Below are 10,733 nucleotides of genomic sequence, written 5' to 3' on the forward strand. Positions count from 1 at the left end.
ACACCAGAGATAATTCCCTCAGTCTGTCTAAGGCCACGTACATCCAATTCTGATGTTAGAATTGACCAACAGATAAAGTATAACATTTTGCAGTGAAAGTCTGAAGGTGTGAAGTTTTGGTTTTATATACTCCAACAAGGACACATTAGGCATTTTATTTTGATTTCTTTCAACAAATAAAGATACAGTATAATTAAACTTACATCAGTACAAAAATACATATCAACAACCACTTCACTGATTGTAAGACTAAACAGACTGGTGCCTTGAGTCAAAGACATTTCCATAAGATAGGTGACAGATTTAATATAATTGTCTAAAACTGTTGTTTTTTCAATGGGTTAATAATCACTGTATTTGGTCCAAAATATGGTCCTTATACACGCAGGCTGTACATGTTGGAAGCAAGAATTATTTTAACAAAATAATACAGCAATGGATCTTTCCCCAATGTACTGTATTAAACATGTAAGTTTAATACAGTATTGCATTAAATATGTACACCAGTATATAGCTTGGATATTTTCAGATGACCCAATTACACACAATAAACACACAATAGCTCATCTTAAATTATTGGTAAACAACACTGATGGACAGTGAGAATATTAAGGATTACATCACAGTGAGATCCTGCCCAATAGATTCCCTGAGATTCTATAGCTAGTACCTTGTTACGCATTTATGCGTGTTTTTTTCTTCTTCAAAATGGCCACCGAAATCTATTCACATGATAGTTGTAGAGAAGCAGTCATCTAATCACCTGTCAGTTTACTTGTGCCACTGTAAGAACACAGACACACACAGACTCACACCAGTCTCACTTTCTTCATTACACACACACACAAATACTGATTGTAACTGATTGTCTTCATGCTGTTTGTAAATTCCCTTGTTGCTATGACGCTAAGGCACACAACTTGCACATCTGTGGCATCTGTCGAACAGCGGAACTGCTCGCGCTCCGTCGTCCCTGGCAACAGCAATCTGGGCTCCAGGGTCCCTGCTCAATAATTGGTGACTGGGCCGATGTAAAAATATATATTTCATCTGAAAGTTTTCTTTAGTATCCAAAAGAGAAGTTGTTTGGTGGGATCCTGAGCGTACTTTGTATTCGTTTTATTTGTTTCCATTTGTATAAATCTCTCTTGATAAATCTCTCTACTCCCCATTTCAATTGTTTTGGCGCCCTCTATGTTAATGTCCTCTCTTTCCTTCTCCTTCTCTCTCTCTCTGTTCCTGGTTGGCTGACAGCTCAGGCCTTGATCTGCTGGTTGGAGCTCTGGATCATCTCTACTCCATCTTCTGGGTCTGTGATGCCCAGGTGAGGGCTCCTCTTGCTGGGCTTGCGTCCCAGGGCCTCAGCTTCCTCCAGGGTGGTGGTGAGGGGCTCCCCCAGGGTCTCTGGTAGCAGGAAGGTCATCACACCGATAATGAACGCAAGGACCCCCACAATCAACTGGGGATAAGATAAGGGATAAAAACAGGAATGTGCTATTACATTTTATTACAGTAGTTCAATATTCAACCAGAGACCGTGTGAGTTATACCTAGTGACAAGCACCTGGTGCCTGAGGTGGAGGAGGGTACCTGAGGTAAGAACAACCAGATGTCGGCCAGGTACACGCAGAAGGGAGCCACCACACTGCCCACACGACACATCATACTGCCACTGCCTACCGCAAGGGACCTGGGCACACACACACACACATGACCACCATCATACGGTGTGCAAGGTAGTCGACTACTGGAGTATGTATGTCTTTAAGAGACGTGTGTGTGTGTGTGTGTGTGTGTGTACAGTACCTGATGACGGTAGGGTAGAGCTCACAGGTGTACAGGTAAATAAGTCCGAACGCGATGGCAATGGCAAACTTGCCTGTCATATTGAGAATGATGGCTAACACCTGTATTTCCTGGAGAGCAGAATGGAGACAACAATGGAGGGAGAAAGATAGGGTGAGGGACAGGGGGGATAAAGATAACACTATAAATACAACCAATGTGTGTGTATGCATGCATGTGCTTGTGTGAATGCATATCCATGTCGGCATAGGTTTGTGTGTCTGTGTGTGTGCCTGTGTTTTATGTCAGCAGAAAGAGCACTGTACCTTGGGATCTCCTCAAGCCATCCCACACACAGCTGAAGGGTCAAAACTCAGCCAGCTACAGACACAGACTCCAGACCCAGCAGTAGCCTAGTACCAGCTACGAAGCAAAAACATACAGCCAACCTAAAGCCAACCTGGGCCCAAATTGGTGTCCATCTAAACTGAAACAATCCATTTGATAAGATATACTATACTCCTACACACCATGTAATACAAATATATCCTGTGAGATCTTTTTTAGACCACAGACCAAGTTTTTGCTCATATTTGCTCAAGACGGCTGTAATTGATTAACCATTCTCTCTTTCTCTCTATGTATCTCCTGCCCTGGAAGCCTTTATTTTCAACTGATGACATCCTGATGCTTGCTCACTGGTTTTGTTTGCTCTGGGTTTTCTGGGGTCAAAGGCACTTTTTATTTGGGAGTTATGGCTCATATCCAACACACAGAAAACCACCAGCACCTAAACACACACGCACCTGCGTATATCACAGAACGCATACAGTCGTGGCCATAAGTTTTGGCAATGACAAATGTTGTGTTTTGCAAAGTTTGCTGGTTCAGTATTTGAGGAAAATGTTTTCACATGTTTCTACTGAACACTGGAATACAACAAGGCACATTTCATATTTTTAAGCTTTTAGGGGTCGAAAATGTTCAATATAAGCAAATAGTCCCCTCTTTTACAGCAGTCAATCTGCTCTTAAAATCCAATCAGCATGATAGAGTGATTTCACCTGGCTAGAACTAGTTCACACTTTCCCCTGTGCTGATGATATGACTCACTGAAATTATGTTAGCAGTCATTTTATGCCAAGGCCCAGCAAGCTTTGCAAACACAAAATGTATGTCGCTCCCAACACCTTTGGCCATGGCTGTACACACTATGGAATTCTGACCAAGGTATAACATTACAATATCTGTAGCTCCAGTGTGTTAGAGGTTAGATATGGATCTGGGCATGAACGGATGAGGTGAGAAGATCTGATATCATAGTCTGTTAAAGGATATTAATTATTGTGCTTTTGTTAGTCTTTGTGGTATTTGTTGTTTGTCACATTGTTTCCTATACAAAAACACACACACACAGAAGTGTATGTACCTACGTACACACACACTGTACGTACATTTGGCACCACAATGATAAGCATGCAGGCAATCCCACTGAGGAGCAGAGCTGGGGCACACGTCCTCTTCCTGCCCACCCGGTCCATGGCATAACAGCCAATCATATAGGAGGGAAACTCCACCGCACCTGTAGACAGCAAATCATAAAGTGGCGAGGGGAGGAGAGGTAAGGAGATGGCAAGACTGGGTGACACACAGACCTTCTGTCTGGTGGCAGCTGTCAGGGAGACAGCTGTTGCTGTAAATTGACTGACAAGGAATGTGTTGCTTGCTGCTGGCATTTCAGAGTTTCAGCCCTGATTTGTACAATGATTGAAAAGAGCAGCAATGGTAAAGGGCTTTGGGGCCTGTCTAGGAAACAGCTCCTGTAGCCTGCTGTTGGAAGGGTATATCTGATAGGATTACGCAACAGTCTGCAACATTTATTTTTAGACACTGAGGAAAGGGTCAGTGTACTGTCTTCCAAACTCATAATGTGTTTAACAATTACACTGTCAATTTAAGTTACTACTTTTTCAATGTAGGCTAGTCTGTAAATTTAGTCTACTTTGTCAATGTAGGCTAGTCTGCCAATATAGTCTAGTCTGTTCATGTTGGCGGGTCTGTCAATGCAACAATTCAGGGAACCCACAATGCAATGTAAAAAAACACATATCATCATCACCACCAGGTTCATGCTGAACACATTACCCCTAGCTGTACCTGAGTCAGCCCCTATCTGTACTCACCAGCCAGGAATAGGTTGATATACTGGTTCCCCCCAAGGTTGACGGAGCCCAGGGAGAACACATAGTAGCCCAGGCTGCCAATGAACCAGATGGCCCACACCGTCAGCGTTCTGCCAGCCATCCTCCAAGTGCCAAACAGATCCAGGATGCTCAGCTTCCTCTCAGGCAACCCCAACTCACACTTTGGCCCAGCCTCAGACCCAGGCCCAGATTCAAGCATAGCCTCCTTTTCCCCAGAGGCCTGATCCTCCGTGGTCAGGAGGTCTGTGGCCTTCAGCCCAGACTCCAGACCGTTGAAGCGGGCCATGATGTCCAACAGGACCTGGGTGTCCTGGATGCGGCCCTTTGCCATCAGGTAGAAGGGCGTCTCTGGGAACATCCAACAGCAGAGCAGGAAGGGGGAGGTGCAGACGGAGAGGATGATCTGGTAGACCCACCACACCCGGACCAGGTAGCCCACCAGGGCCACCACCATGATTCCCACGGCAAAAGCAGCGTGCACGTGCATGGAGGTCCACGTGCGCACCTTGTTACCGGTGAACTCAGTCACGTAGACAAACACCACCACCAGGTAACCACTGGATACCTGCAGAGGTGTGTGTGAGGGGTGGGGTATGAGGGGTGTGTGCAAGGGGGATGGAGTATGGGGGGGGGGGGGGTGAGGGGAATGGGGTATAAAATCAGACAGACTTGGTCAGTTAGTCAAAGTCCAGCAATAACAAACTGTGTGATTAAAGTGTTGTGGGCAGTGTTGTGATGAATGCCAACAGCTGCAGGTCTGGATGAGGAAAGTGGGGAAAGGAGTACTAGAAAGGACTAGAAAACTGAGAGGAAAGGAAAGGGAGAAAAAAGGAAAAGAGGGCAAAGGATAGAGAGACAGGAGGAAGGACGAGAAGAAGAAGAGGGAGAGAGAAACAGGAGGGGGGAAGAGAGAAAGTGAAGAAGGGGAGAAAGAAAAAGAGAGAGAAAAGTGCCAACTGTATGTGAAAGAGATCCTTGTGACCTAGTGATTTTTCTTTCATCTTGACTAAGACCTTGGTACTCCTTACAGACACATGACAGTATTCTAGTGTAGGTATTATATGTCAGCAGCAGTTAAAGACACCCTACTCCCTCACTTAGAGGAGATCCAGCCAACCAATCCTAAGAAGCATTGGGCTCCCGCCCCCCTCTGACCAGCCCCATTAAAGTTTTTTAGTGAAGCTTGTCGATGCTGACCATCTCCACCCTCCCCCTGCTCACCATGGCGAGGAAGAAGCGGACAACTATGAAGAAGTAGTAGTTTCCTGTGAACGCCACACACACACCGAAGATGAACTGCCCCAGACTGGTGAACTGTAGAATCCTCTTCCTGCCCACCCTGAAGAGGAGAGAGGGAAGGGTGTAAGAAAGATGCGAGAGTGAAGACAGACAGACAGACAGACAGACAGACAGACAGATAGACAGATAGACAGACAGACAGACAGATAGACAGATAGACAGACAGGCAGATAAACAGACAGACCGAAAAGGCTAATGACAGGCAGAGAGAGACAGAGCGAGCGGTATGCTGAACGAGTATTTCATAAGATTGAGTTTTAGAAAATGCAGGGTGCCCTCTAGTCTTTGGACAACAAGCTTTCTCTATTTCTTTCTTTTTTTTCCCCACACCTCCTCCCTTTCCTTCATTTCTTCTTGGCTCTCTCTCTTTCTCTTTAACAACCCCCTCACTTTTACCCCCTATCTCAGTTTGGTATTAGTGCTGGTGGTGATGTTGGCTGCCAGGGAGTAGCCTCGGGGGCCTGAACTGAATCCCTGAGACCTGATCTGACCTCCCTGTCTCTTCCTCAGTCTTCACCTGGCTTTCTGGATTTCATTCCCACTTGACTGGTGAACAGACTGGTGGGCCCTGAAAACCATACCTCCAGAGCAGCTTACCTATCAGCGATGTCCCCAAACAACAGGGCCCCAATCAACACTCCCAGCATGAAGGTAGGCTGACACAGCTTGGCCAGCCATTCCCTCTCACACACCAGGTCCCAGTCCGTCACAATGCTCTGGTACACCTCGCTGTGGTCGTACACGTAGAGACGGCACGCTGACACCGTCTTGTTGCCATCAAATTGGTACGTGAAGTCCGTAGGGTTGATCCGTAAAGCGCATCTGCAAGGGCTTAACTCCCATTGGTCACCACTGGACGTTAGCACAACCACTGGCCCCTTCCCGGGTTTGAAGAAGGGTAACACCTCCTCCAGCGTGTGTCCCGTATGGTTATGGTACAGCACGTTGCTCAGGTTCCCTGGCGGTGCACAGACAAAGCTTGGCGTCTCCACCAGAAACACAGATGCAAGGTAGTGGATTCCACAGGCTATGGCCTGGAACACTGCAGCAAAGTACAAACATGCTTGGAACCTTGAAGGGGAGAGGAGAGGAGTTCAAAAATGGAAAGACATTTCACCACTGGACCAATAATCATTGTGCAATCTATTTAATCAAATCAATTTGATTAAAGGTTGTGGCGTTCACAACCTTTAAGAGGTGAGCATTATCATATATTTGTTGTTTCCGGCGACTGATGCCTCCCAGCGCGCCAAGATGTAATGAAGACAAAATAAAGTTGTTCCAGAAAATTGATCTTGCTGGTTTAACTGTCCTTATTTGGAGTAGCTTACAGAATGGAACATCCAACACTGTCGTTGCGTTTGGACTGAATCTTAGACCGAGTAAAAATACAGTGTGCGTAATATCTCCCAAATATCAGATTTGAAAGCTCTAATGACATGTCTGTCCACAAAAAGACTAGTAACCAACATTAACAATTTCAAAGAAACCAGAGCAACAACGTTATACTTAAAATTGCTATAAGAATATCTAAACTCTTAGCGCAAAGAACAAACTAACGTCCGCAAGAGAAATAGCCTACTCTTGAAATCGAGACAGCAGGAAATGTTCAGGCTACTAATAACAGAACATTTTATTCACCATACACTTAACAAATTATGGTTTAAATGATTTATAGAAGTACCTTTTGAAGTGTCCAAGTTCATCGAATATTCGCTCAACTGACATTGTGCTATTAGGTGACTTGAAAATCTGACAGTCTAATTTAAGCGACTCCAATACGCTCCTCAGGTCGTCGGATAGCGGATTCGAACAAGGATCTAATTTGACATAGTTGCCTCGCCGTGATATCTATCTAAGAGGGGGCGCTAAAGTACATATCTCCACATATCTATTTTTTGTGAGTTTTAAAAAGTATACTTTAACTCATGACTAGATCATGACTTGTGGGCGGAAGTTAATGAGAATGATGAGCGTATTTCATCAACATTATATGCTAATTAGTCGTTGTGCGCCCCACTGTCAGTCATTGAGTCAGACAAATAGGCAGCACAACCTACCATGTGGTGTTCTCTTCAGGGTATTCCACGAGGCCCAACACAAAGGACTTGATTTTTCATGATATATTTTATGGCAGGATGGAAAGATGTGTCCCAAACATTGTATAAATACTTAGTTATACATGTATAGTCTACATAGTTCTATTAATTTATTGTCTGATTGTTTTCTTTATTAAGGTTCTTATCAAACCTGTAATCCCCTTAGAATGTTGCAACATAATTAAATACTGTCTTATTATTTTTGTATTATTAAAATTGTTATTTCTTCTAATTCGTATGACCTTTCATTCACACTGATATGATAAACTGCCTTGAGGATAAAGCAATCATTTAAAATCAGCTGGTTTATTAATTATCTTGTGATTATAGTAATTCATAATACCCTTGGGCATAACAAGAGAAGCCAAGTTTACTGACTGGTTGTTTACTTGTAGATGAGTGTTGCCAGCCAGCTATCTCCTGTAGATATTAGCAGTTGACACAGTTTCTGACTGGTTTCTTTCTTCCTGTTCTTTTGTGATGAAATGTTTCCTTTGTGAAGTGATGAACTGTCTCCCCTTCCTTCCTTATATCATAGGTTGTTTTTGTCATCAACTAGCTTCACTCTCTCCTATGGGTGAGGAGGAGCACAGAGGAGCAGGGGCAGAAAGCTGTGTTTGTTGTAATTCACAGCTTTTAGAGGTCACTGTTGTGAGGTTAACAAGCTACTGACCTCTCTCGCTCTTCCTCTCCTTCTCCCCCTCTCTCACAGTGAACTATTTGGTTATTGTAGGATAATGTGAAACTTGTGACATTTTTCTTGCTATGCACACCAATTTTTTTTACTTATTTGTGAAACAGATTATTAAAGCTCTAACAAGCCAGTCTGGCTTTAGAAAGGTTGAACTTTAAGCCATTTTTAACACACCACACAGATGTTTGTACAGTATTTTCAACTGAGTTTGGCCTTGGCACTGTTGGCTTACTATCTTCACCTGCTCCAGTAACAACTGGACATTTTCCACAGAGCAGCTGCACCATCGTGTGTGTGTGTTTGTGTATGTGTGTGTGCATGCATTACTGACTTAATGTTACTTAGCTAAAGGTTTTCTTACACACTTCCCCCTTGTTTGTGTGTGGGTAATCTGTTCTTGTTGATCAGATCTTACCTGCTGATATCAATTTAATTGAAATACAACTGGACTGTGTCTGTGTGTTTGTGTGTGTGTGTGTGTGTCTGTGCAATACAATCTTGTTTTATACCCACAAATCAGGCCACTCAGACAAAACAACAAAGTCCCACCAAGCTACTCTTAAATGGTTTTAAAAAAAAGAAGTCAAAGCAACATAAAATCTGTGCACATATATAAATAAACAAACACACGGTATGCTGAGAGCATGCACACACCCTTTAGCATGAGCCAATCACAATCCAGTTCTCTTTCTATTCCTGTTAGCACCACTTGCTTATTTTGGGGGGCTTTCTTCCTCCTTCCCTCTTTTTCTCTCTACCTTTCTGTCTTTTCCTCATTCCTTCCTTCTCTCGTATTCTCTGGGGAGTCAGCTGACCTCTCCATATTCCCCACTCATTCTATATCTGTTGACATCCTCTTTCCCATTCATTTTGCATGATTTTGAGTTTAATAAACCACAAGAAAATGAAATTGCACCAAGACAAGAGGAAAGGAAAGGTAAGGAGAGAAGAAAAGAGAAAAGTAGAAAACAAGAGAAGAGGTTTGAGTTTGTAAAAGTCACCAAACAACATGGTTTAATTTGCCTCATGCAGATCCTCTACATACAGCAGGGTTTATGACAATGGTAGCGTTTGGTGTGGTGAAGACCCACCAGCCTAGCAACAGAGGGGGTATTACTTCACTCCAGGGAGTATAAATTGACTGCACTCTTTGACCACACTTTCACCTCTCACCTTTACTGGTTCAGTACGCTTCTGAAATGCAGTAAGTGTTCCTCTGACACACACATACAGACACACAGTCCCACATATGTGCTTCTCGGGTGTGTTACTGCTGCAAATTCAATATACGTAACTTAGTCAGGCAGTCAGACTTCTCCAACTCCCTCTCTCCACCCTATCTCACCCTTTCCCCTTTCTATATTTTCCACATGAACTCTATCCTTGTGTGAGGAACAGGTCATGAACTATCTAAGAGATACACACACAGTGGAATAATACAAAAAGATGGCAACTTTCTCTCTCTAGATCCAGATTATTCTATCTTCTTGATCGGGCCACTGTGGACCACAGGCAATACAAGTTTGTGCAGTTATGACACAATTTGTAAAATGCCTTCCTTTTACATTGAGTGACTTTCTTTCGCAAAGGTTTTGTTTTCTTTTACAGTCAATATTAAAAAATGTTGCAGGGTACTGAATTATGTTTTTTCACATCCCCACTCCTACAGCTAAACCTACTTCCAGTAGAGGGCGCCACATGCTAAATCTGCATTATTAGACAGAAAGACAGAAATTGTTTTGTAATGATGGGAATTTCCCTTACCCAGATAAATCGGCCACGCATTGGCCTAAATAAGACCATCTGCCCTGCAGACCATGCCACAAGATGTTCCATCAACGGAAAAAGCCTTATCAGAAAACTATTACATTTATAGACAGAAAGCCTGACATATTATTCCAATTATTTCTAGTTGTTTACCACCATGTGGTTTTCTAATTGTCTGGGGCACCAAGGCATATTAAGAAAAGGAGCACTCCATGAGTAAAGCCTAGGAAATATAGGAGCACTTAAACCAAAGAACATTCCTTCAGACTCATGACTGACCGCTTGACCATAAAAATTTTCTTATTTTCTGTAAAGAAAATAATGTTCTATATTTGTAATTTGTTAACAGCTGTCTCCTAGATTTGTTTCTGTATAGAATAGACGTAACTGCCATACTGCAGTATGTAACAGCAGTTGCTGTAGTTAGGGACACAAAAAGCCTTGGCTTGTGCTTGTTGTTCATATTGTTTAGCAGGTCAGGCAGTATCTCATTATGTCCATTATTATCACATAGGATCTTTTTTTATTTTTCTTCATTAGTATATCCGTGTTTGTGAGTAAACATTCATTAGTACATTTAGCCTTCCCTCCAGTCTATACAATTTGTACAACGCAGACTACCAAATGTATTGTAGATGTTCAGGCAGACATTGAATCGCCATGTTACACCTCACACTCCTGACATATGGTTCCTGCTAGGAGAGGAGAGATCTAGGGAGATGTTGACGGGTGGTTTTCCCTTGCCAGGCACTCACAAACAACCATTAAACATGTGTACGCATCTGTGGAACAACAAGATGCATGTCAGTGATCCAGCTGGCTTCATACCAGGAGCCTGTCATGTTATAAATCATTCATTCTCGATGGACAGGATGAGAGACTCGA

The 10,733-nt window shown here is 43.2% G+C and overlaps 1 protein-coding gene across 1 annotated transcript; it reads right to left on the reverse strand.

Annotated features, from left to right (window-relative positions):
• Nucleotides 1-101: 101 nt before the first annotated feature.
• Nucleotides 102-7,115, reverse strand: slc22a16 (solute carrier family 22 member 16). Its single transcript, XM_084700755.1, has 8 exons — nucleotides 6,973-7,115; nucleotides 5,886-6,359; nucleotides 5,211-5,328; nucleotides 3,969-4,554; nucleotides 3,240-3,367; nucleotides 1,807-1,916; nucleotides 1,591-1,690; nucleotides 102-1,459 (listed from the first exon to the last, which is right to left on the reverse strand). Exons 1-8 carry the CDS (start codon nucleotides 7,014-7,016, stop codon nucleotides 1,256-1,258), a joined length of 1,764 nt encoding a protein of 587 aa, XP_084556881.1. The 5' UTR covers nucleotides 7,017-7,115; the 3' UTR covers nucleotides 102-1,255.
• Nucleotides 7,116-10,733: the final 3,618 nt, after the last annotated feature.

This window comes from Hypomesus nipponensis, chromosome 6 (assembly GCF_054491055.1).
Source record: "Hypomesus nipponensis isolate SF chromosome 6, ASM5449105v1, whole genome shotgun sequence".
In the NCBI taxonomy this organism is placed as follows: Eukaryota; Metazoa; Chordata; class Actinopteri; order Osmeriformes; family Osmeridae; genus Hypomesus; species Hypomesus nipponensis.